This window comes from Anas platyrhynchos, chromosome 23, assembly GCF_047663525.1.
Source record: "Anas platyrhynchos isolate ZD024472 breed Pekin duck chromosome 23, IASCAAS_PekinDuck_T2T, whole genome shotgun sequence".
NCBI lineage: Eukaryota > Metazoa > Chordata > Aves > Anseriformes > Anatidae > Anas > Anas platyrhynchos.
Window position 1 is genome coordinate 7232568 of NC_092609.1, and position 27559 is coordinate 7260126.

A 27559-nucleotide genomic window follows, 5' to 3' on the forward strand; every position below is an offset into this window, starting at 1 on the left:
AAGAGGTTCTGTTCCGGTTTAACCACTTTACGTGGTGGTGAGGTTGGTCGTTGGATGATGGTGAAGGTCTTTCCCAACCTAAAGGATTCTATGCAGGTGGAAAGGAGTAAGACTGAAAGACTCTCAGGATAATCCCTGAGCGTTTCTGAAAGCTAAGAAAACTTGTCTCAGATGCTCATTGAGCGTAGTCACTCAAATCTTAAACGAATATATGAGCTGCATTTCACAACGAATCAGCCCTTTAAAGTAGCTGCAATTTAACCACTTCTGTATGCCCAGCAGTCTGTATTAGCTAAACACGACCAATAAATTTGTGGAATCTCTTGAGTGATTCTGGCTAGGTTTTATATAAAAGGGATCTTTGTGTCCTAATTTTTATTTATTTATTTATTTATTTTTTTCCTTTTTTTCCTCCAGAAAGAAAAATAAAAGGTCATTTTAGCACAGGTCATGCAGAATCTCCTGCTACAGTAGTTGTAGGCAGAGCGCACTCTACCACTGGTAGAATAGCTGGACAGGTCCTTAAAGTAGTGAAAAATCCAATCTTGAAACAAAACTTGAATATGGATGAAAGCTTCACAGGTACGTTGTGAGATTTTTAAAACCTGTTACTGGTTCTGCCAACTGTGCACTTTTTTTTTTTTTTTTTTCCGAAACAAGTGCTCATTTTTCTGAATATAATTTATAGGGCTGGCTGAGATGTTTAAAACTCCAGAAAATACAAGTGGAGAAACATCACCTTCAAGCACTGTTCGTGACAGTGATCTTACACCACCGTGCACGACAATAGACACTTCTGAACTGCGTACTCCTGAAGAATCTGGTATGGTTGTTAATTGGAAAGAAATTATTAAAGTATACTTTGGGGTAGCTGTGTCTGCAACTCACTGATAGTGCATAGCCTAATGCTAGGCAGACTTAGTGTAGAGATAAAGCATCTTGCAACCATTGATTTTTTTTTTATCATGTATTGGAGGACATTTTCCAGTAGTTCCAGTTATTTTTTTTGGTAGGTGTTATTTTTTTATTCATTCAGTTTTATATCGAACTTCTAAATGCTGAAGTATTGTTTCAGGCAAACCTTGTGTTGAAGCATGGCAATCCTTTAATCAATTGTCAGGGGATACATCTAGATTCAATGACAAAATCTTACGGCAGGGAGTGGTTATGCTGTAGAATTTTGCAAAGATTCTACTTAAGAAAAATGTCAGATTAGGAAGATTTGTGTTAAGATGATCCTTAGCTTTTTTTTTCTGTCTTTTGCATATGACTTTGCATATCAGTCGTGTTCCTGAATAACTCAGAATTCTTTAAATTCTGTTTTACTAAGAATTTAGCAAAAGTGAGCATCTAGTGAATCACCAACAAAAATCAAGAATGAATTATCCAATATTCAGAGTAGTAATACTAATGATTTTTATCAGATTAAATAAAAAATCATCAAGGTTTTTTAGGCTTAATTTTTTTAACGTATGCTGTGCCTTGTAGGAGCTAATTGCCTTCTTGCTAATTACCAAACCAATTGCTGAAACACAGTTTTGGATTTAGCTTGTAGAAAGCTTTGGCTGATTGAATCCATTTTTTACTTAGTTATACAGCGATTGGAATGTTTGGATTTCCTGCTTAGTTTGTTTGCCAAATTAGATAAACCTACTGTTTATTTCAGGAGAGATGATGGTGTCACCATTAAATACTCCAGATTCTTCAGGAGAGATACTGGATTGTCATGACATCTCAGATTTGATGAGAGAGGAGGAATCTCCAAAGTCTATATTTGAAATAATGTACTCCAGAATTCCAGAAGGAATAGCTATGCTGGAAGAAGATCTTGATGTGGACAGCGTATCATTAAGTGCAGAGAAACAAGCCTCTCAGGTGAAATTGGAAAGTAAAAGGAAAACACCAGATGAGAAGTTGGAGTCAGTCAACGTTGGATCAGCCATCGAGCAGCCATTAAAAACCCCAGAGAAGAAGCCAGGACTTGTAGAGGTCCTGTCGGGCATCAAGCAGCTTATGAAGACTGCCAAGCAGAAGTCAGAGGAAACAAAGGTAAAATATTTTCTTTAGCTTTTGGAAAGAGTTTATTTAAGCTTGGAGCCTGTGGTTGAAGTGAACTCTTAGGCCATCTAATAAGACATGTTTTATATCATTGTATTTTCATTAAAATATCTCATGCACAAGACCTGTGGCTGACAAAATACCTTCTGGAAGAGCACCTGATGTTTATTTGAAAACAGTGAAGTTGACAACCTGTGTTTTCCTTGGTAGCTTTGTCCAGGTGTGAATGGGTAAAAACCAGAAGATGCAGCTGAGTACAAATTTGAAGGAGCACTTTTTTTCTAGTCATTTGTTTCTGTTATGTTTAAAGCACCCTTAAATTACTTACAGACTACAATGGAGTTCTTTCTGTGCCTTCCTTTTCATAAGTGGGATATATGCATGTTTGGTTTTTTTTTGTACAGCTTCTTCATAGCTTGTAGATTAAATTCAAAACACTTTTTTTCTTTAAACATCCAAGAGCACTGAGCTTTTGCCAAAATTTGGTGTTACCACGTAGTCAGTTGATTGCTCTTCATGCCCATAAGGCTTTCATTCACTGCTTGCTGAATGGACACCAATTCTACTCTGTTTGCTTGTATTAGGATGTACTTTGTTTAGAGGAACCCTACCTAAATGGCTGCTGAGGCTGCTCTGGGTTACCATTTTGACCTTACAATTCGCACCTTCATCACTCTTGTCATTGGTGTATTTTATTAGCCTCGATTTTTGTTGACTCCCAGATCCATAGATTAAAATGAGTATTGCTGGTCTGTGTAGAACTACAATAAAACACTTCAAAACATTCAAATGATTTAGATTCAATAACCCTCTTTTTCTAATCTTACTAGACAATGTTCAGCCCGTTTACTGAATGCTTTTTAAAACTCTACTGTGTTGTCTTTCACTGTAAAAACTGCTACACTAGCTCAGATAACAAGTATTAAGTTCAATTTTGTGGTAGTACCAAATATATGATGCAGTTAGCAAACGAAGTTGGCTTCATTTTCTCATAAAGTATTTGGCAGGACTTTTTTCAACTGTTTCACTCCCAATTTTCTATTAGTTAACTATTTCTTGTCCTGTCAGACACACACAAAAGTATTGATTATTGCTTATTTCCTTAGGTCAGGTCAGAAAATGTTATGGATCCTAAGCAGGAAGATGCTGTAACTGCTTGTACTAATGGCAGTCGTGAGTATGGTAAGTACAAACACTTTTATTTTAACTAGAGTAATAATGAATATGCAGGACTGTGTGTGTTGTTAGGAAGTTTCAACGTGTTGTAAAAATTCCAAATTATATAGTATGGAAGGAGCAAATATCTCAGGGAATTTGAGCAGTAATCTGTAACACAAACCAGTGTTGGCATTCTATTGGTGTTTAAAAAATGGTGTAGTAGTTTGATGTAATAACGGTGGCATCTCCAAACATACCAGTGTAAAAAACAAACAAACAAAAAATCACCTGTTGCTAAGGTATCCACTTAAAATCACCTTTATTTGCAAAGACTTTCAAAATATATCTTAAAGCTTGAGTGCTACCTGTCAAATAAAACAAATAACTCTGTGTACTAAACTGGGTTTTATTCTAGGAGTCTGTTTAAATCCCTGTTACTTTTTAAAATAAAATATGATTCATTTGAGCAAGACCACTTTACTAGGAAAATGAAAACTCAAGAGATACTTTGATCGGGCATAGTAATGTGTAACTTTTGTTTGTGCTCTTTTCTATATGACAAACTTTGTAGGGGGGAATAAAACTGTTTTAGAAGACAAAGGAAATACTTCACAAGATAAAGATTCTCAACAAAAGTTGTCAACTAGCGAAGACCACTCTACCCAGAGACTAACAAGGGGCAGACCAAGGAAGACTGTACATCCACCTTCAACAAAGCAGTGTGAAAAGGATTTAAATTCAAAAGAATTGCAAGGTCTGGAGAAAAAGAGCATCCAAGAAGAGATGGGAGAGATCAGTACTTCAACTTCAGTAGCTAAAAATACAGGAAGAGGAAGGAGAACAAATCTTTGCATGGAAAAAGAAATTGTTTCAAAGCATCCTGTTGAGAAAACAGTTGAAACCGTTTCACTTGTGGAAACGCAGGTTGATACTCGAAGACCAAGAAGAGGTAAAACTAAGGAACCTAAGGAGTTAAAACATCCTAGTGAGGATCTTGAGTCTTCTGAAAAAGATTCTTCAGTGCTACAAAAAGATCCTGCAAATAGGAAACAGGCTTTGCAGGAGTATGATATCAGTAGCACATCTGTAACTGAAGATGATCAAAGCAGAAAGACAGAAGGCGTATCTAGTAGCACTCAGGATGAAAATCACCAACTGCAAACAGATTTAAAAAAATCTGAAAACGCATCTGACAAAGGTAGTGTAGAAGACAGAGAAGAAATTCTTCTATTGCATCAGAAGAGGTCTAGAGGAATGAAAAAAATAGAAAACACAGAAGCACTGCTTCCACCCAAAAGACAAAGAAGAGCTAGGAATGAACAGGTTGAACAAGCTCCTTCAGAGGAACTTCATGGGACGACAAGGAAACTTCGTAAACACCAATCAGCAAAATTACTACAAGGTGATGAGCAGACTTCTGAGACTGCCCCCACAGAAGCATCTGGAAACAGAACTGAACTTGAAGTAAAGGTAACAGAAAAAAGAGGTAAGTCTTCAAGAAATGCTAGAAAACAACCAACAGAAGTAAAACCAGACATGTGCGGGATGGCACTTGAAAATACACAGAATGTTCAGAAAGCCAAGGAGACTTCAAATGAAACCATTACGGAAACAAAATCACCCACCAAAAATGAGAGGAAAGTATCTCTGGGAGATGAAGCGGAAAATGCTCAGGAAAATACTACAAAGGCATCTCAAAGATTAAAGTCAGAATCACCTTCTGGAGAGACAGATAAAATGCCAGTAACTGTTCTCAACTTGGAATTCAAACAAGAAGCAAACAGAACTAGAAGCAGGAGAGGGAAAAAAGACTCTTCAGAGAAGAAGGCTGATGAATTTGCCCAGGATGTAAACAGCCTAGATCTTATGCTTAAATGTAAGTCAGAAACAGAGGAATCTTCTCCCAAAGAGTCTTCAGCCTCTAGTTGTGTCAAGCAGGCACACCAAGTAATGAAAGACCAGAACAACACAGCTGACACATTGGTAACTGCTCTAAACAGTGATGGCATTGCTCATAGACATCAAAAGCAGACAAGAAATGAGCAGGAAGCAAATGAACCAAAGCAAACTGAAATCCTGCAAGAGAATCGAACACAGGCAAAAGCAAATGCATCAGCAAGGGACAAAAGAAAAGAGATTGATCTAGCAGCAGAGGCAAAAAGTTCAGCTTCTCTCCGGAGAAAACGTGGCTTGTCAGAAACTGATGACAAAGAGGAGAGTACTAATGAAGAACAAAACGTGCTTTTGGAATCGGTGTCCTGTGCAAAAGCAAAGCCATTAGGAAGGGGCAGAAGGAAAGAAACTCCTCCAGTGTCACACACAACTAATTCCATTTCTCTTAGAAGAAAACATGGTTTGCCAGCAGATAATGGTAAAGAAGAGGCTCTTAAAGATCAAAATGTTCCGTTAGGAGCAGTTGTTTCAAGTCTAAAAGATCAACCAAAAAGAGGCAGAAGGAATGAAGCTGCCATATTATTAGAAGCCACAAGTTCTACTCCTGCTCGGGGAAAACGTAACTTATCAAAAGAAAGTAGCAGAAATAATAATCATAGGAAAGCTAAACAAATGATTTCTGAAAAACCCTCTTCCGAAGAAAAAATTGACCTTTCAAAAGGGTACTCAGGGAAAAAGTGTAGTATCACTTCAGTGGCTGTTAGTTCTAGTTCACTTCAAGGTTTGCCAGAAGATGGTAAGAATGAAACTCCCAAAGAGCAACAGGGTATACTTTTGGAAGTAACCCAATCAGGAAAAGAAAATCCATCGAAGGCAGGCAGAAGGAAAATAGTTCCTTCCAAATCTGAAGAAACTAGTTCAACCTTTCTCAGGGAAAAGCTTGTCTTGCCTGAAGACAGAGGTCAAAACGGAATCCTTAAGGAAGGTGAAGGTACAGCTCTGGAAAATAACTCATCCCAGGAAAAACAAAGGCAACTGAGAAATAAGAGGAAAAATGTACAATTCAAACCAGAGGCAGCTACTTCTCTTCGTGACAATGGCAACTTGCCTGAAAACGGCAACATTTCGGAAATGCAGTGTTTGATACCCACTGGTTCTGAAGAAAGTAATCAGTCTGGAAAAGGAAAAGAGGTTAACCCTACCCAACAGACAACTTCCACTTCTCGCAGAAGAAAATGTCTGTTGCCAGCAGATGATGTACCACCTAAAAAATCAAAATCAGGTGAGGAAAAAAAAATATTTCTATTTTCTACATATAGCTAAGTCTAGAATTTTGTACAGGTTATTACTGTTGGCTGCCATAGTCTAATGTAAATAGAGAGTGGGTCTTTAATGTAGCAAAGAGAGGTAAGTAAAGAAGGGGCTAGGTTATCCTGTACAAACCAGATGTTTCTCCAAAGCAGAATGGATTGATTGTATGGCATCTGACAGCTGTATTCCTCTTCTGCTGAGTTATTCAAATGCTCTCATGCTCTTCTGCTGTCTCAATCCGTAACTTGCAGGTTAAATAACAGCAATTAACTAACTTACAGGTGGTTATGAGCATAGCATGATATTTACATTTGTAGCACCCATTGTCTGTGCTTGTTTTCTCCTAAATACCATCTAAGCTCCTGCTTTTGTATGTCCAGGTTTTGGGTAGCTTGTACAACTTATCCGTGCTGTAATGAAGTTGGTGCTAGAAGGACTTGGAGCTGTATTTGAGCTCAAATGACAGCAGAAGTTCCACATGTCTCTCACTTTTCCCGTTTTTCAGTTTTATTTTCCCCAAGCCAATAGAGCTCTAGCTTCAGACACTTGAAATATTCCCTAAACCTTTCAGCTGGATGTGATAAAATTTTAAAGATACCACGTTGTAATAAGAAATTATCGTCAAATAAATATAATAAAATGGAAGTAATGAATCTTTACAGATGCACAAAGAATTTTCTGGCAGGTTATGTGCATTAATCCTGTTGTGATTTGGCCATGCTCTCGTTTCATTTCTCTTCATCTCTTTATCTGTTACATGTGCTTATCCAAACGTAACACGTACATCTATTGTGGCAGGTTCCCCTCTTGGTTTATTGACTTCACACTTCTGCTAGTTTTCACTTCTTGACACTGCTACATGCACCTCCCAAAGGACTGATCTCTCCCAGTGCTTTTCTACCGGTCTGAATAGTTTCTTTTGGGGGGAGGTCCTTTTTCCCCACATGGATTTTAGTGGTGGTGCTTGGGTCGATGCTCATCTCTTGGAGCAGCTTCACTGGTCTGTGCCATGTGGATTCTTCCAGAAGCGTCCAGTGTGTTTGTTACAACTACAAGCCTGACTTTGCAGTTCTAGCTGGACAATAAATTAGTTGCTGTACATTCATTTTTGCTGTTTTTTTCTTCAGTGTTAGATATGTTTTAGTTTTACATATCAGTAGAAGAATTTTTAGCTAAAATAATAGCTAATTGGTTTTGGTGCTCTCATTAATGTTAACCTACTTTCAGAAATAGCTGTATGTCCTTGGGGACCTATTTTAAAGGATATTGGATGTGCAGAAGTGTGGGTTTTGTAACTGGTTTGTTGAACTCATAGATGTAAGCTTTGGAACGTAGTCATTAGGGACATCTCCCTTCAAAAACAATGGAACTGAAGATTGACTTTCTATAAAATGCTTGATTTATGATATAAATTTCCATTTAATATTTCTGTCTACGAATAGAGAATGATGAAAACGGATCACCCAAAAACGGGAAAAGAAACAAAACTGAAGAAAAACTTGAAGGCAACGTGAAGACAACTCAGACTGCTGGAGGGACGAACAGGACAACAAGATCAAGCACAAGAGCAAGTGCAAGAACAAGAAAATAGTCTTAACAGTTAAAGAGCCAGTTTTTAGAATGATTCTGTAAATGACATTGGAATTTTTAATGTGACTTGACTTACACTCAGATTTTAAGTTCAGATTTTGTAAAGCTATCGCTGATGATATTATCTAAGTACTTTTCTTAATATGTTTACAGATATGATGCCGCCTGTTTTAGTAGATACATATAGTGGTTCCTATACCATGCGATGCTTGTGCAGAATGGCAGGTAGAAAAATAAATCTTTTATGCTCGTATTTATCCCCTTTTTTATGGTAATGAGTACAGTAGCCAGGAAGCCATGTTACTTTACTGCCAGTGTAATTGTAAGCTATTTTCTGCTTAAATTTTATGTGCTTAAGTCTTATTTTTTCATTAAAGTTCTGTAAATATTCTTTTAAAAACTATAGATTTATTAGTAGAACTACTATGAATGAAAATGCTATTTAAAAAAAAAAAAAAATTACTGAGAAGTACGGGTTTGTAAGCCGTTAAATTTGTAAACAATTTAGGACTTAAGTGTTTTGTGTTCTTAGGAATAATTAAAGATGTAATTACTACTGTCCTCTTACAACCATATTTAATTTTTTTAGCCAAATGCCATAATTTTTGGAAGTGTAATGTGGGTGCCTCTGAAATTCAGGCAATTCTCTTGTAAACATGGCCACGCTGTGCAGTGCTTGTAAAGGGAGGTGAGCACTGGGAAGAGGAGCAGTGAGCGTATGAGGTTGCGATGTTGCCCTTTTCAGAGCTGCAGCTGATGTGGAGTACTGAATGTGGTTTGGAGAATATTTTCTAGAGGTCAGTGTCTGCGGCCTGTGGATAATGTTGGCGTGCACACATCTCAAAGGGTGGCAGCTTTCTGTTCCTCTATGAAATGCAAAAAAAAAAAAAAAAAAAAAAAATTCAGCTCAGGTATCTACGCATTTTTAAAACCCCAGTTAAGAACCTACATTTTCATATAGTCTAGGAGGAGTAATAGATTTCTATGGAAGGACAGATAGAGTTTATTTTCTGATGTTTTTCTTAGGGCTTCTTTTGGAGAAGATGAATGGCCCTTTGGGCAAGTTCTGATTTGTGAAATCCGTGTTTTCAAAGTGTTACCACAAGAGGAGTGAGGGGTTGCTTCCACCAGCTTAGGTTGCAGCCTCTGAAATGAGAGGAGTATCTTCACCCAAGATGTTTAATTGGCTCTGTGGTGCAGGATTTATGATCATCCCAAATTCCAGGACATGTAGCTTCATGCTTCTTGTCTCAGCAACAACTCAAGCAGTAGGTCTAGACTAGTGACCTTGGAGTTTTACAGAATTTTACCGATTTTACTGGATCCATATGAAGTCCTTGCATGTTGAGCAACTCCAGTTTCCTTGCACTCATTTTCTCCTGCTCTGTTTGTGACTCAGTCTCCTTAACTGCAACAGGGAGACTTCACAAAGCCATCTTCATCAACCTAATCCTGTGTCGGCCCCTACTGGCTGCTGCTTAGAAGTATCCCTTTTGGTTGGTTTGGTTGTTTACCAAAGAAACCTGGTGATAGCCACCAACAGATTCAGAAGAGAAACAGGACAAAGCAGCTTGGCATTTGTAACCCCTTGAAGGTGATGTGCTTGGGATCAATTTGTCATTTGGCTTAGTAGCTTTCCCTATGCAATGTGGGTAGAAAGAGGAAATAACAGCAGCGCTTTGACCTCTGGAAGCTCATGATATAAGTACCCTTCTAGGTCAGCTTCACAGCCTTGCTGTCTTCCGTGTTCCAACCTGTATTTTTTGTTCTTGCAGTTATGTAAGAGAAGCAAGTGCCTCTAAGTTGCTCTTTCTCTGTCATTTCAGTCTTTAATATCATCCCATAATTATTCAAGGCAGTAATTTCTAACAAATCAAAGTCCTAAGGCACACCCCAATTTTTATTTTTTATTTTATTTTTTTTTTTCAGAATGAGAACAGGGCTGAACTCTTGTGCTGTGAGCAAATGCTCCATTTTAATTGCATTACACACAGCCTTAATGATAAGGGATCATTCCATCTTCCCTAATTTAGCTAGTACGTGTTCGATAGTGAGGCGGCCTCCATACCAGAGGAGATGAAAGCCTTGGGCAGAGGCACGGAGTTGTGAGGGTAGAGGAAGAACACTTGCCAAGTTTCCATCACTGCATTGAAGGAGCTGCCTTTTTTTCCATTCAGTAGCTGCAACTAGGATATAAGAGGGCATCTTGGCCTCTGTGCCAAGCTGTGCAAAGTGAAGAGCTCGTCAGCGAGATGAGCAAAGGGGCATTTTGTTTGGGTTTGTTGAGTGTCACAGGTTGTGCAAACAAGACATTCACCACACAAAAGCTGTTCTGCATAAATGTTACTCTTGACTCATTGGATAAAACCTAATTAAGGCTTTCCTAACAGGGCAATATTCTTTTTTTTTCCAAACAAAGTTCTTGAAAGAAGCAGGAGGGGGGATTCTCGGCTCCTTTTCACAAACCACTTCAAAAGAACTGAGAGAACACCCTTAACTAGATAGCGCCGCTAGGAGCAAATCATTTTTCATAGCACCTGGCACACTGCGTTAGGGTATCACACATCCCACCACTTCAGCTGTGGTCAGCACGTGACTGCTGATGAGCGGGGGCTAACGAAGCGTGCCAGAAGCTGGGCTGTGACTGCTTAACCCCACTGCCACACAGGGCCTGAGCTTGCTCCCCATTCAGCCACTCGGGCTTATTAATTGGGGCTGCGATCCACAGGAAAGTAACTGCTCTGTGGTTGTTTTCTGTAGAGCAGCTAATGCCCAGACTAAGTAAATTGACTTGAAATATCTAATTAATAAGTAAATAATAGTCCATAAAGAGCAGCTGACTCTGTCTGCTGAGATACTACAGAAATGGGGCCTCGCTTAGCAAAAGAGGTCCTAATGGCCTTTTGGGGCAGTGCAAGAAATTCCCTTCTAAAGATGATTGTTAGTTTTGTCCTTGCTTTTATTCTAAAAACCAGCCTCGTCCTAACTGACACCAGCAGAAAGAGTCCACACTCTTGTTTTAAGACAGTATCTGTGACTTTCATGCAGCAGAATTGGTAATTCTACAGGTCACGTTAAAGGTTTTATACAGGATTTTAAACTCAAGTATTTGGTGTCTCTGATTTGTTTTGAAGTCTGTCTCTTCAAAACTAGTAAACTGATATACATGTATATATATATGTATATACATGTATTTTAACAAGTTTTAAAGATCAGCAGCCTATGCACATCATTTCGGGGAGCAATGGTAACAGTGGTTTGAAGTAAATTATGTGTCTGTTTAACACAGAATGGGAATAAATAACCTACTTTAGTTGTAGAATCTCAGAGGAAAGCAAAGTCCTACCAACACACCTACAGTGAGAACAAGCTCCAGTGAACCATACGTATGCAAACGTTATAGCCTTATTGAGAAATAGAGCTGAACACAGGCATATTTTCTGATTCTAATTAATATATATATTTTTGTCTCCAGTGATTCTGTCTGATATCTCATTTTTTGTTTGCTCCTAGTTTGTGACTTTCTATGTATATGTAAAGTATGCATATAAAGTTATCAAAGTTATACACTTATATATATTTTTCAGAGCTGAGTTACCAATTTCTGAACATACTAAATGCATAATTAATACTTGATATACATTTAATATCTCTGTGGCAGTGAACTAATTTATTTTCTACTTTTATATTACTATTTAGTACAAGCTAAACATGAGTAAAGAATGGTATCCATCCCTAGGCATGTTGACCAGATCTGTACCATTACAGTAGTTCAGGGGGACAGAAGGTGGTCAACCTTCATCTCGTGAGACTCACAGCCCCACAAGGAAAAATGTGTCATAGGATTATTTTCTGTAACATAGTACGCATAAATATCTTGCAATTTGCTCTCAAGTATAGCTAGGAGTCTCAAGTTAACTATTTTCTCAAAAATTTTGATGGCAAATATAAATGTGCGGTTGTCATCCCATGTCTTGTGTCATTGGTCATCTCCTGAGTGTACACCGACACTCAGCTCCTTCCAGGAATCTTCACCGACTTTGATACTGCCAAATCAATAGCCTTTAGGTTATAAACTCTACAAGAAGCCAGGTATTTTTGCCTAAATTGAATGCCTAACTTGAAAGAGCCCTTCAGAGCTGCAACACAGCTGAAAATAATTCCCAAACTGCCCTACTTCGATTTCATTCTGCTTCATTTAATGTGTTTCTGGAAGGTGGTGGTGTCCTTAAAGAATGCAAATTGCAATTCTTTTATTACACGAAAATATCTTCTAAAATGGTCTGAGTCTCAAGCTAAAATATTCTGAGTCTTATGCTAGGTAAATATTCAAGGGAAAAACAAGGGTACCTATGCAGAACTTCTGAAAGAAAGTGACACAAAAATAATTTAAGAGAAACTCAGAAATTCTGTAATGCTTATTTTCAATACAAATTGTAAAATATCCTATGTGGAGGTATTTATAACTCCATCACTACCTTGATTTATTTACCTTTGGGATGTGACTTTACAGTGTCCTTTTCTGTCCCCAGGTATGAACTGTAAGTGATCATAGCAAAGACTTCATTTACTTATGTATTTATTTATTTATTTCCAAATACTGTTTGGCTTTCACTTAAAGAAATATTTCTGCATTTTTCAAGAGGCATAGACTGAAAACATAAGGTGGAGAAACAGCTGAACCTTAGCATTGGAAGTGTATGTAATTTTTAATATAAGGTGTATGTAATTTTTAATATAAGGAGGTGTTAAAGTGCCAGGCAGATGTCGCCATAATGTCTTTATCTGCAGTAAAACTTTTGTACACCACATAATGTGCTATGTGTCCATTGAACTAGGATGTTTTGACTATGGATTTTGAAAGAATGTAATTAAGTTTCTATATATGCCTCACTTCTTTTAATGTCTTGCCCTAGAAAGTTTTTGTTTGACAATAGTAAATAAAATAAAGTTGACTTTAATTCTGTGTTTGTGTTTTTGTTTGTTTGTTTGTTTGTTTTATATAATAAATGTAGCTTCCAGGAATTCATAAAAATATGTTTACAGTTACTCATGGCTTTATTTGGATTCATAGTTTTCTCTGTATGTGTCTATATATTTTTACATTTATAAATATATTTTAAGGAGGAGAGAGATATTTAGACAGTAGAACAGTAGAGAATGAGTACTAAATAATGTTGGTGAAGAGTGGTGGTGAATATCCATGGCCAGGTAAAATAAACATAAGAAAGAATATCACAGCTGCCTTTCTTTTCATCAGCAGACTGTTTCCTTTATACCAAACTAGGGAGACGTATAAGAAATTGAGGTGCCTGACAGTGCATCAGACTTTTTTTGGGTTCAATATATTTGAAAACTATATTTTGAAAGGCAAAAACATATATATATATTTTATCTGTCCAAAAGAAACAAGAACATTCCATAAATACCTGCAAGTATGTAAAGATAATATAATTTTCAGTAATGGTATAATATATACTCTCCAGAAAGGCTTTTAAATAAAATTTTAAATAACATTTTACATGGATACAGTAAGATAGTAAATATGCAGTCCATTTTATTATTATTTTTTATTATTCTATTTTTGTTTAAGAGCCTGGTCACATTTTATTAAAATGGGTAACTAAAATATTCGCTGTAAGGCTGAGCGTTTAGTTAACTCGGTATTCATATTTTCTAAGCAATCTTCCAAAAATAAAAAAATAAAAAAATAATCCTGACATTAGATTTTAATATTTCAAACCTGTACTGTAATCAATGGTATAGTTTATATATAGATATGTCATTTACTCTTGACTTTCTCTTTCATATCCAATATCCTTTCTGACTACTGTGAGTTCATAGCTCAAAAAAGTTTCTTGATAACAAGATCAGCTGCTTAATTACAAGAAAACCTGTATTGGTTTGAATTTTCCATCTTTTAATTTGTATCTTTCCATGGCATTCCTCTCCTGACTTGACACTAAGGTGCAATGCTATTTTGAGAGAACAGTGTGATTGTAGTTGTTAACCTTGATGCTGAGTTGTAAACACTATCAGGTTCGATAATTTCCCAAAGGCTGAGATCTGATGGAGCCAATTCTCAAAGATTAAAAGATATCAGGTAATTGATGATCTTTGAGGATGTCATCTCCATAGATTCTTATTTCAGCTTCCTTTCTTGCTTCTTTAGGATAGAATTTATGGTTTGTCCTCAGGGGAGGAAGAAAAAACAAAAGAAAACAAACAAACAAAATAAAACTGAAACAGGTGGAACTTGCACCCTTCTTTTAAAAAAAAAAAAAAAAAAAAAAAGCCTTTAGGGTTACTTGCATCTCCAAAACTCAGTTAGTGAATATTCTGAGGCTTGTGACTTGCGCTTGTATGTGCACTTGAAGGGCTCAAATTTGGGGAGGCAATACACTGGAAGAAGGTGATGTAGAAGTAGAATTTTAACTGTCAGTTATATTGGGTCATCTGATAGCTTTTTATGGTACTCAGGGTAGATACAAGTACCTTCTTATGCTTAATTTGAGCACCTATCCCTAGCAGGAAGTTGAATATCTCTGTCTAGAACTATTCCGACTTCAGAACAGCACTTTAAAACACGTTCCTGACACAAATCCTTTATCAGAAGTGTCCAAGCATTAGGAGAGATTTGGGCTCACTGAACTGTGATGCAGCAGTACTTTGAAAGAGAAGTTTAATCAAGTTTGAATGCTTGAACAAACACAATATTCTGTGGGATTGGTGTTGTTTTAGTGTGTACCTGAATGCTTTTCCATTGCAAGAAAAACTTCTTAACAATAATGGCGCAATAAACTATTTTATTAACCATAAAACTTGCGTGCCATTTCTAGAAATGCATCTTTTGCCATTGAGAGTGGGAGATGAAAGGACTGCTCAGACTTGCAGCCATCTGAAAAGTATATATATATATATATTTTTTTTTTTCTCTAAAAAGGGAAAAAAAAGTTAATATTTAACTTCCATATTTCATTTCCTCAGTATTATTTCCTTCAGTGACAGGATCGTATTTTGGAGGAAAAGACCTAGTTAAAGAAGTGCTAGTGGAGTAGAAATTGGGAAGTTCTGCAATTAAGAGCCTTTACCAGGCTCCTGGATAGCTTTGAAAGCATATAAGAAAATCTAAATGGCTACTGTATGGCTTAGAAAAGATCCCATGAACTTGTTTTTTTGCTATTTTCAGAGAGAGTTGCATCTACCTTTTTATCAAATATCTTCATGAATACCAGAAAAAATCCAGGTATCCTTGCCATTAAAATGTCAAAAAAAAATTGCCTAAAATCAACTAATTAGAGCTTTAAATTATATTTAAAGATTGGGCTTTTCTTAACAAGCTAAAAGCACATTTAGTAAGGCAAAGTGTTAAATCCTTGGTTTTGTTTGAGAGAAATATTCTGCAAGCCAGCCAACTGTGGAAGTTGTGTGAATTTTGTAATTAATATTTTGTGTACGTACATAAAGCTCCAAATGACCTATTTTTAAATAAAGGACAATGATTGCACCCTGTAGGAGGGTCAGACAGATCATTTTGTCAGAAATCACATGTAAAACGAGGGCCAAATTCACTTTAATCGGACCCACCGAGAACAAGTTTCAAGTCAAAGCCTTCAACTCATTTACATCAACAGCCGAGACTTCTAGCAGTCTGACCTGGTAGCTGGGCCAGGTTAAAACAAACAAATGAAAAACTTTCATCTGTTGCTGTTCCAGTCTGTCAAATTACCAAGATAAAATCATTTTACTACTGTGTTCTGAGGTGTATTTTAGTTAGTGAATTACTTCCTAGCCCTCCTCTTAACTGCCTGGTTCCTGTCAGCAAAGTCAGGCCCACCAATTAGCGCAGGCTAATTCTGCTCCTTTTTATATGTGTGCCTCCTTTGTTATGCTGTACATTGTTCACTAGTTGGGATATCTACTGACAATTAGGGAATGAGGCAGACACAAAGACTAATTTGATCACCCGGAGACCTGCCTCCCAAGATCCCTGTGTAGGCAGTGGAGACACAGCAGTACCTCCAGGGCACTCCAGCTGAGGTTTCAGCTCGCCTTCGCCCTCTAGAGAAGCCTCCTTCTTTCCATTAACTACAGGGAAAGACTGGCATCCCCAGGCAAGAGATGGCCCCTCTCAACCACGCTCCCATTTTAATAAGGGAAGTCAGCGACAGAGTTTGACTTTTGAGTTTCAGGGCAAAGGCTGCTCGTCCGCCACGCTGGAAACGGGCCTGGTCCGGCTGCCTGATGGAGCTCATCCCAGCCCAGCTCCCGACCTGGCCCCATAGGCACCTTGTGCCTCCAAAATCAGCAATTCCCTTTGGGCACACTTCTATGTGCTCTCGGGACACTCCTGGCCTCACCAGGAGGACAGAATGAGGGAGGAATGGCAGTGGGGTGAATCTTTCACGTGAATTAAAGTCATTAAGTAAGGTTCTGTTTGTTAGGTTAATTGCGGTATTGATCCTCCAAGTCCCTCAATTTGGAGTAGTATATAACTGATACAATTTCAGTTCAATAATTTTTGTTGGTGAAAACATGCATTTTACCTGTATTCAGCTTAGTTTCTTTATGCCTTTTTCCCTAGCCAGTTCACACACTGTCAGTTGTAGACTGGACTGCCTGTAAGTGTTGGGTGTATGGCAGACATCATGGATGATAACCATTGAGACACAAATATTTTAATTGTTGAACATTCAAATTCAAATGTTGGTCAAAATAGTTTTGATACCACTGGAAAAATTGAGAGGGAATCTGGTTCTTGAAAATTTAATCTTTATGAAAACACTTAAAGATGAGATGTCTTTAATTTATGAAAACAAATTATATCAATTTGACTCTTTCAAAGTCAAATTTAAAATTTCCCATCAATATCAACATTCATCTGGCAATTTATTATTCTTTGCTATCTTCGTTTTTTGTAGAATCATTTTAAAGTTGTGAATAACATGCTGTGTGCAGTGTCTGTGTGCAGTGTCTCAGTGATAGTCCTATTATATGGTGAGATAAAATCACAGGCCTTCCTGGTTAATGCTGGATATGTTTCACTTAAAACAAACAAAAAACAAACAAACAAACAAAAAAAAGCAAAAAAACAAACAAAAAAAAAAAAAAAAAAAAAAAAAAACATTTTTTTGCTGTTAAACCTTACATTCTGTTAAGGAAAAATTCAGGTAAAATAAAGTGCAAGACTGAAAGGCTTATGGCAAATTTGTAATGAGGAAAATATTTCACAGAATCGCAGAATATCCTGAATTGGAAGGAACCCACAATGATCATCAAGTTTAACTCCTGGGTCCTTAAATGACCGCCCAGAAAATCAGACCACATGTCTGAGAGCACTGTCCAAATGCTTTTTGAACTCGAGCAGAGAGTGAGGACAGAGTGAGGTCAGCACTTAGCACAGATTCTGGAACTGTATGACGCTTTTTGTTGTAGAAACGTACTGGATGCTTGGACACTTGTACTGGATGCTTGGACGCTCGTACTGGATGCTTGGACACTCGTTAAGATTCAGCTTGAAATTGTGATTTCTGACTACAGCAAATCCTTTGGAATCATAAATAGCTGTGAAGTCCTGTTTACACAGCTGCCAGTTAAGGTTATTGTGTCTGTTTTGCTTCGTAGTTGCGAAATCTTGGGCAGAAGTGGTAAAATTGGGTGTTGCAAGACCACAGGCAAAGGCCGTTAAAAAACGTGCCCCAAAACGAAGACCAATGAAGAAGACAACACAGTCACCAAAGGTATTTGTTTTACTTCTTTTTAAGGTTTGGGGGTTTGCTTAACCTTGAAACAGCTTGTTGGCATTTAACTGCAGAAGCTGGAAGTTTGAGATTTTGGCAAGATGTTAAATGGGTATTGGTGTCTTTCTCACAGCGTGTAAATCTACTTGAATTTACTGAAATGTATTAATTCAAAACATCTTAAGAATGTATCTAAATAACTAATTGTGTTGGGTGGATGGAGTAAGTATTTGTCCCTTGTCTGTAGTTGAAGCTGTAGTGCTGTTTGAAAGAGGTTCTGTTCCGGTTTAACCACTTTACGTGGTGGTGAGGTTGGTCGTTGGATGATGGTGAAGGTCTTTCCCAACCTAAAGGATTCTATGCAGGTGGAAAGGAGTAAGACTGAAAGACTCTCAGGATAATCCCTGAGCGTTTCTGAAAGCTAAGAAAACTTGTCTCAGATGCTCATTGAGCGTAGTCACTCAAATCTTAAACGAATATATGAGCTGCATTTCACAACGAATCAGCCCTTTAAAGTAGCTGCAATTTAACCACTTCTGTATGCCCAGCAGTCTGTATTAGCTAAACACGACCAATAAATTTGTGGAATCTCTTGAGTGATTCTGGCTAGGTTTTAAATAAAAGGGATCTTTGTGTCCTAATTTTTATTTATTTATTTATTTATTTTTTTCCTTTTTTTCCTCCAGAAAGAAAAATAAAAGGTCATTTTAGCACAGGTCATGCAGAATCTCCTGCTACAGTAGTTGTAGGCAGAGCGCACTCTACCACTGGTAGAATAGCTGGACAGGTCCTTAAAGTAGTGAAAAATCCAATCTTGAAACAAAACTTGAATATGGATGAAAGCTTCACAGGTACGTTGTGAGATTTTTAAAACCTGTTACTGGTTCTGCCAACTGTGCACTTTTTTTTTTTTTTTTTTCCGAAACAAGTGCTCATTTTTCTGAATATAATTTATAGGGCTGGCTGAGATGTTTAAAACTCCAGAAAATACAAGTGGAGAAACATCACCTTCAAGCACTGTTCGTGACAGTGATCTTACACCACCGTGCACGACAATGGACACTTCTGAACTGCGTACTCCTGAAGAATCTGGTATGGTTGTTAATTGGAAAGAAATTATTAAAGTATACTTTGGGGTAGCTGTGTCTGCAACTCACTGATAGTGCATAGCCTAATGCTAGGCAGACTTAGTGTAGAGATAAAGCATCTTGCAACCATTGATTTTTTTTTTATCATGTATTGGAGGACATTTTCCAGTAGTTCCAGTTATTTTTTTTGGTAGGTGTTATTTTTTTATTCATTCAGTTTTATATCGAACTTCTAAATGCTGAAGTATTGTTTCAGGCAAACCTTGTGTTGAAGCATGGCAATCCTTTAATCAATTGTCAGGGGATACATCTAGATTCAATGACAAAATCTTACGGCAGGGAGTGGTTATGCTGTAGAATTTTGCAAAGATTCTACTTAAGAAAAATGTCAGATTAGGAAGATTTGTGTTAAGATGATCCTTAGCTTTTTTTTTCTGTCTTTTGCATATGACTTTGCATATCAGTCGTGTTCCTGAATAACTCAGAATTCTTTAAATTCTGTTTTACTAAGAATTTAGCAAAAGTGAGCATCTAGTGAATCACCAACAAAAATCAAGAATGAATTATCCAATATTCAGAGTAGTAATACTAATGATTTTTATCAGATTAAATAAAAAATCATCAAGGTTTTTTAGGCTTAATTTTTTTAACGTATGCTGTGCCTTGTAGGAGCTAATTGCCTTCTTGCTAATTACCAAACCAATTGCTGAAACACAGTTTTGGATTTAGCTTGTAGAAAGCTTTGGCTGATTGAATCCATTTTTTACTTAGTTATACAGCGATTGGAATGTTTGGATTTCCTGCTTAGTTTGTTTGCCAAATTAGATAAACCTACTGTTTATTTCAGGAGAGATGATGGTGTCACCATTAAATACTCCAGATTCTTCAGGAGAGATACTGGATTGTCATGACATCTCAGATTTGATGAGAGAGGAGGAATCTCCAAAGTCTATATTTGAAATAATGTACTCCAGAATTCCAGAAGGAATAGCTATGCTGGAAGAAGATCTTGATGTGGACAGCGTATCATTAAGTGCAGAGAAACAAGCCTCTCAGGTGAAATTGGAAAGTAAAAGGAAAACACCAGATGAGAAGTTGGAGTCAGTCAACGTTGGATCAGCCATCAAGCAGCCATTAAAAACCCCAGAGAAGAAGCCAGGACTTGTAGAGGTCCTGTCGGGCATCAAGCAGCTTATGAAGACTGCCAAGCAGAAGTCAGAGGAAACAAAGGTAAAATATTTTCTTTAGCTTTTGGAAAGAGTTTATTTAAGCTTGGAGCCTGTGGTTGAAGTGAACTCTTAGGCCATCTAATAAGACATGTTTTATATCATTGTATTTTCATTAAAATATCTCATGCACAAGACCTGTGGCTGACAAAATACCTTCTGGAAGAGCACCTGATGTTTATTTGAAAACAGTGAAGTTGACAACCTGTGTTTTCCTTGGTAGCTTTGTCCAGGTGTGAATGGGTAAAAACCAGAAGATGCAGCTGAGTACAAATTTGAAGGAGCACTTTTTTTCTAGTCATTTGTTTCTGTTATGTTTAAAGCACCCTTAAATTACTTACAGACTACAATGGAGTTCTTTCTGTGCCTTCCTTTTCATAAGTGGGATATATGCATGTTTGTTTTTTTTTTGTACAGCTTCTTCATAGCTTGTAGATTAAATTCAAAACACTTTTTTTCTTTAAACATCCAAGAGCACTGAGCTTTTGCCAAAATTTGGTGTTACCACGTAGTCAGTTGATTGCTCTTCATGCCCATAAGGCTTTCATTCACTGCTTGCTGAATGGACACCAATTCTACTCTGTTTGCTTGTATTAGGATGTACTTTGTTTAGAGGAACCCTACCTAAATGGCTGCTGAGGCTGCTCTGGGTTACCATTTTGACCTTACAATTCGCACCTTCATCACTCTTGTCATTGGTGTATTTTATTAGCATCGATTTTTGTTGACTCCCAGATCCATAGATTAAAATGAGTATTGCTGGTCTGTGTAGAACTACAATAAAACACTTCAAAACATTCAAATGATTTAGATTCAATAACCCTCTTTTTCTAATCTTACTAGACAATGTTCAGCCCGTTTACTGAATGCTTTTTAAAACTCTACTGTGTTGTCTTTCACTGTAAAAACTGCTACACTAGCTCAGATAACAAGTATTAAGTTCAATTTTGTGGTAGTACCAAATATATGATGCAGTTAGCAAACGAAGTTGGCTTCATTTTCTCATAAAGTATTTGGCAGGACTTTTTTCAACTGTTTCACTCCCAATTTTCTATTAGTTAACTATTTCTTGTCCTGTCAGACACACACAAAAGTATTGATTATTGCTTATTTCCTTAGGTCAGGTCAGAAAATGTTATGGATCCTAAGCAGGAAGATGCTGTAACTGCTTGTACTAATGGCAGTCGTGAGTATGGTAAGTACAAACACTTTTATTTTAACTAGAGTAATAATGAATATGCAGGACTGTGTGTGTTGTTAGGAAGTTTCAACGTGTTGTAAAAATTCCAAATTATATAGTATGGAAGGAGCAAATATCTCAGGGAATTTGAGCAGTAATCTGTAACACAAACCAGTGTTGGCATTCTATTGGTGTTTAAAAAATGGTGTAGTAGTTTGATGTAATAACGGTGGCATCTCCAAACATACCAGTGTAAAAAACAAACAAACAAAAAATCACCTGTTGCTAAGGTATCCACTTAAAATCACCTTTATTTGCAAAGACTTTCAAAATATATCTTAAAGCTTGAGTGCTACCTGTCAAATAAAACAAATAACTCTGTGTACTAAACTGGGTTTTATTCTAGGAGTCTGTTTAAATCCCTGTTACTTTTTAAAATAAAATATGATTCATTTGAGCAAGACCGCTTTACTGGGAAAATGAAAACTCAAGAGATACTTTGATCGGGCATAGTAATGTGTAACTTTTGATTGTGCTCTTTTCTATATGACAAACTTTGTAGGGGGGAATAAAACTGTTTTAGAAGACAAAGGAAATACTTCACAAGATAAAGATTCTCAACAAAAGTTGTCAACTAGCGAAGACCACTCTACCCAGAGACTAACAAGGGGCAGACCAAGGAAGACTGTACATCCACCTTCAACAAAGCAGTGTGAAAAGGATTTAAATTCAAAAGAATTGCAAGGTCTGGAGAAAAAGAGCATCCAAGAAGAGATGGGAGAGATCAGTACTTCAACTTCAGTAGCTAAAAATACAGGAAGAGGAAGGAGAACAAATCTTTGCATGGAAAAAGAAATTGTTTCAAAGCATCCTGTTGAGAAAACAGTTGAAACCGTTTCACTTGTGGAAACGCAGGTTGATACTCGAAGACCAAGAAGAGGTAAAACTAAGGAACCTAAGGAGTTAAAACATCCTAGTGAGGATCTTGAGTCTTCTGAAAAAGATTCTTCAGTGCTACAAAAAGATCCTGCAAATAGGAAACAGGCTTTGCAGGAGTATGATATCAGTAGCACATCTGTAACTGAAGATGATCAAAGCAGAAAGACAGAAGGCGTATCTAGTAGCACTCAGGATGAAAATCACCAACTGCAAACCGATTTAAAAAAATCTGAAAACGCATCTGACAAAGGTAGTGTAGAAGACAGAGAAGAAATTCTTCTATTGCATCAGAAGAGGTCTAGAGGAATGAAAAAAATAGAAAACACAGAAGCACTGCTTCCACCCAAAAGACAAAGAAGAGCTAGGAATGAACAGGTTGAACAAGCTCCTTCAGAGGAACTTCATGGGACGACAAGGAAACTTCGTAAACACCAATCAGCAAAATTACTACAAGGTGATGAGCAGACTTCTGAGACTGCCCCCACAGAAGCATCTGGAAACAGAACTGAACTTGAAGTAAAGGTAACAGAAAAAAGAGGTAAGTCTTCAAGAAATGCTAGAAAACAACCAACAGAAGTAAAACCAGACATGTGCGGGATGGCACTTGAAAATACACAGAATGTTCAGAAAGCCAAGGAGACTTCAAATGAAACCATTACGGAAACAAAATCACCCACCAAAAATGAGAGGAAAGTATCTCTGGGAGATGAAGCGGAAAATGCTCAGGAAAATACTACAAAGGCATCTCAAAGATTAAAGTCAGAATCACCTTCTGGAGAGACAGATAAAATGCCAGTAACTGTTCTCAACTTGGAATTCAAACAAGAAGCAAACAGAACTAGAAGCAGGAGAGGGAAAAAAGACTCTTCAGAGAAGAAGGCTGATGAATTTGCCCAGGATGTAAACAGCCTAGATCTTATGCTTAAATGTAAGTCAGAAACAGAGGAATCTTCTCCCAAAGAGTCTTCAGCCTCTAGTTGTGTCAAGCAGGCACACCAAGTAATGAAAGACCAGAACAACACAGCTGACACATTGGTAACTGCTCTAAACAGTGATGGCATTGCTCATAGACATCAAAAGCAGACAAGAAATGAGCAGGAAGCAAATGAACCAAAGCAAACTGAAATCCTGCAAGAGAATCGAACACCAAATAATAGAATTACACGTAGAAGACTTAGAGGAAGAAGAGTTAATTTTAAACTTGAAGAAGCCAGTTCCGAAGCTCTAGGAGAAGAAAGGAATTTACCTGGGAATGAGGAAGGAATGGCTTGCAAACATGATCAACGTGAGGCTTCAGAAAATCCTTTAGAAGTAAGGAGGAGCAGAAGAAGGCAAGCTGATTCCATTCCACAAGCAGCTTGTTCTACCTTTACGAAAAAAGAAACCTTAATTAAAGATCATAGTAAAGATGAGACTTCTACAAAAGATCAAGATCCAGCTTTGGAAGCTATTCCCTCTTCAACAGAAGAAGTTCCGCTGAGAGGACGAAGGCGGCGAGAGGTTGCTGTAGCATCACAAACGGTGAGTTCTCTTTCTATCAGAGAAAAACGTGGCTTGCTAGAAGGTGATGATAAAAAGATGACTGTGAAAGAAGATCAAAATCCAGCATTGGGAGATAGCACTTTGCAGGCAAAAGCAAATGCATCAGCAAGGGACAAAAGAAAAGAGATTGATCTAGCAGCAGAGGCAAAAAGTTCAGCTTCTCTCCGGAGAAAACGTGGCTTGTCAGAAACTGATGACAAAGAGGAGAGTACTAATGAAGAACAAAACGTGCTTTTGGAATCGGTGTCCTGTGCAAAAGCAAAGCCATTAGGAAGGGGCAGAAGGAAAGAAACTCCTCCAGTGTCACACACAACTAATTCCATTTCTCTTAGAAGAAAACGTGGTTTGCCAGCAGATAATGGTAAAGAAGAGGCTCTTAAAGATCAAAATGTTCCGTTAGGAGCAGTTGTTTCAAGTCTAAAAGATCAACCAAAAAGAGGCAGAAGGAATGAAGCTGCCATATTATTAGAAGCCACAAGTTCTACTCCTGCTCGGGGAAAATGTAACTTATCAAAAGAAAGTAGCAGAAATAATAATCATAGGAAAGCTAAACAAATGATTTCTGAAAAACCCTCTTCCGAAGAAAAAATTGACCTTTCAAAAGGGTACTCAGGGAAAAAGAGTAGTATCACTTCAGTGGCTGTTAGTTCTAGTTCACTTCAAGGTTTGCCAGAAGATGGTAAGAATGAAACTCCCAAAGAGCAACAGGGTATACTTTTGGAAGTAACCCAATCAGGAAAAGAAAATCCATCGAAGGCAGGCAGAAGGAAAATAGTTCCTTCCAAATCTGAAGAAACTAGTTCAACCTTTCTCAGGGAAAAGCTTGTCTTGCCTGAAGACAGAGGTCAAAACGGAATCCTTAAGGAAGGTGAAGGTACAGCTCTGGAAAATAACTCATCCCAGGAAAAACAAAGGCAACTGAGAAATAAGAGGAAAAATGTACAATTCAAACCAGAGGCAGCTACTTCTCTTCGTGACAATGGCAACTTGCCTGAAAACGGCAACATTTCGGAAATGCAGTGTTTGATACCCACTGGTTCTGAAGAAAGTAATCAGTCTGGAAAAGGAAAAGAGGTTAACCCTACCCAACAGACAACTTCCACTTCTCGCAGAAGAAAATGTCTGTTGCCAGCAGATGATGTACCACCTAAAAAATCAAAATCAGGTGAGGAAAAAAAAATATTTCTATTTTCTACATATAGCTAAGTCTAGAATTTTGTACAGGTTATTACTGTTGGCTGCCATAGTCTAATGTAAATAGAGAGTGGGTCTTTAATGTAGCAAAGAGTGGTAAGTAAAGAAGGGGCTAGGTTATCCTGTACAAACCAGATGTTTCTCCAAAGCAGAATGGATTGATTGTATGGCATCTGACAGCTGTATTCCTCTTCTGCTGAGTTATTCAAATGCTCTCATGCTCTTCTGCTGTCTCAATCCGTAATTTGCAGGTTAAATAACAGCAATTAACTAACTTACAGGTGGTTATGAGCATAGCATGATAATTACATTTGTAGCACCCATTGTCTGTGCTTGTTTTCTCCTAAATACCATCTAAGCTCCTGCTTTTGTATGTCCAGGTTTTGGGTAGCTTGTACAACTTATCCGTGCTGTAATGAAGTTGGTGCTAGAAGGACTTGGAGCTGTATTTGAGCTCAAATGACAGCAGAAGTTCCACATGTCTCTCACTTTTCCTGTTTTTCAGTTTTATTTTCCCCAAGCCAATAGAGCTCTAGCTTCAGACACTTGAAATATTCCCTAAACCTTTCAGCTGGATGTGATAAAATTTTAAAGATACCACGTTGTAATAAGAAATTATCGTCAAATAAATATAATAAAATGGAAGTAATGAATCTTTACAGATGCACAAAGAATTTTCTGGCAGGTTATGTGCATTAATCCTGTTGTGATTTGGCCATGCTCTCGTTTCATTTCTCTTCATCTCTTTATCTGTTACATGTGCTTATCCAAACGTAACACGTACATCTATTGTGGCAGGTTCCCCTCTTGGTTTATTGACTTCACACTTCTGCTAGTTTTCACTTCTTGACACTGCTACATGCACCTCCCAAAGGACTGATCTCTCCCAGTGCTTTTCTACCGGTCTGAATAGTTTCTTTTGGGGGGAGGTCCTTTTTCCCCACATGGATTTTAGTGGTGGTGCTTGGGTCGATGCTCATCTCTTGGAGCAGCTTCACTGGTCTGTGCCATGTGGATTCTTCCAGAAGCGTCCAGTGTGTTTGTTACAACTACAAGCCTGACTTTGCAGTTCTAGCTGGACAATAAATTAGTTGCTGTACATTCATTTTTGCTGTTTTTTTCTTCAGTGTTAGATATGTTTTAGTTTTACATATCAGTAGAAGAATTTTTAGCTAAAATAATAGCTAATTGGTTTTGGTGCTCTCATTAATGTTAACCTACTTTCAGAAATAGCTGTATGTCCTTGGGGACCTATTTTAAAGGATATTGGATGTGCAGAAGTGTGGGTTTTGTAACTGGTTTGTTGAACTCATAGATGTAAGCTTTGGAACGTAGTCATTAGGGACATCTCCCTTCAAAAACAATGGAACTGAAGATTGACTTTCTATAAAATGCTTGATTTATGATATAAATTTCCATTTAATATTTCTGTCTACGAATAGAGAATGATGAAAACGGATCACCCAAAAAAGGGAAAAGAAACAAAACTGAAGAAAAACTTGAAGGCAATGTGAAGACAACTCAGACTGCTGGAGGGACGAACAGGACAACAAGATCAAGCACAAGAGCAAGTGCAAGAACAAGAAAATAGTCTTAACAGTTAAAGAGCCAGTTTTTAGAATGATTCTGTAAATGACATTGGAATTTTTAATGTGACTTGACTTACACTCAGATTTTAAGTTCAGATTTTGTAAAGCTATCGCTGATGATATTATCTAAGTACTTTTCTTAATATGTTTACAGATATGATGCCGCCTGTTTTAGTAGATACATATAGTGGTTCCTATACCATGCGATGCTTGTGCAGAATGGCAGGTAGAAAAATAAATCTTTTATGCTCGTATTTATCCCCTTTTTTATGGTAATGAGTACAGTAGCCAGGAAGCCATGTTACTTTACTGCCAGTGTAATTGTAAGCTATTTTCTGCTTAAATTTTATGTGCTTAAGTCTTATTTTTTCATTAAAGTTCTGTAAATATTCTTTTAAAAACTATAGATTTATTAGTAGAACTACTATGAATGAAAATGCTATTTAAAAAAAAAAAAAAATTTACTGAGAAGTACGGGTTTGTAAGCCGTTAAATTTGTAAACAATTTAGGACTTAAGTGTTTTGTGTTCTTAGGAATAATTAAAGATGTAATTACTACTGTCCTCTTACAACCATATTTAATTTTTTTAGCCAAATGCCATAATTTTTGGAAGTGTAATGTGGGTGCCTCTGAAATTCAGGCAATTCTCTTGTAAACATGGCCACGCTGTGCAGTGCTTGTAAAGGGAGGTGAGCACTGGGAAGAGGAGCAGTGAGCATATGAGGTTGCGATGTTGCCCTTTTCAGAGCTGCAGCTGATGTGGAGTACTGAATGTGGTTTGGAGAATATTTTCTAGAGGTCAGTGTCTGCGGCCTGTGGATAATGTTGGCGTGCACACATCTCAAAGGGTGGTAGCTTTCTGTTCCTCTATGAAATGCAAAAAAAAAAAAAAAAAAAATTCAGCTCAGGTATCTATGCATTTTTAAAACCCCAGTTAAGAACCTACATTTTCATATAGTCTAGGAGGAGTAATAGATTTCTATGGAAGGACAGATAGAGTTTATTTTCTGATGTTTTTCTTAGGGCTTCTTTTGGAGAAGATGAATGGCC

At 37.4% G+C, this 27559-nt stretch overlaps 1 protein-coding gene across 1 annotated transcript in view; it reads left to right on the forward strand.

The window, feature by feature from the left end:
- The window catches only part of LOC139999315 (uncharacterized), a 31368-nt gene extending 4858 nt beyond the window's left edge, over positions 1–26510 (forward strand). Inside the window, exons 3-14 of the mRNA XM_072027098.1 lie at positions 412–582; positions 689–823; positions 1667–2049; positions 4141–4414; positions 5810–6100; positions 6182–6391; positions 7863–7991; positions 18735–18842; positions 19719–20068; positions 21190–21259; positions 21828–24890; positions 26362–26510. Of these exons, the coding sequence (XP_071883199.1) occupies positions 412–582; positions 689–823; positions 1667–2049; positions 4141–4414; positions 5810–6100; positions 6182–6391; positions 7863–7991; positions 18735–18842; positions 19719–20068; positions 21190–21259; positions 21828–24890; positions 26362–26510 (5333 nt within the window). The remainder of the gene's footprint in view (positions 1–411; positions 583–688; positions 824–1666; positions 2050–4140; positions 4415–5809; positions 6101–6181; positions 6392–7862; positions 7992–18734; positions 18843–19718; positions 20069–21189; positions 21260–21827; positions 24891–26361) is intronic.
- The last annotated feature ends 1049 nt before the right edge of the window (positions 26511–27559 follow it).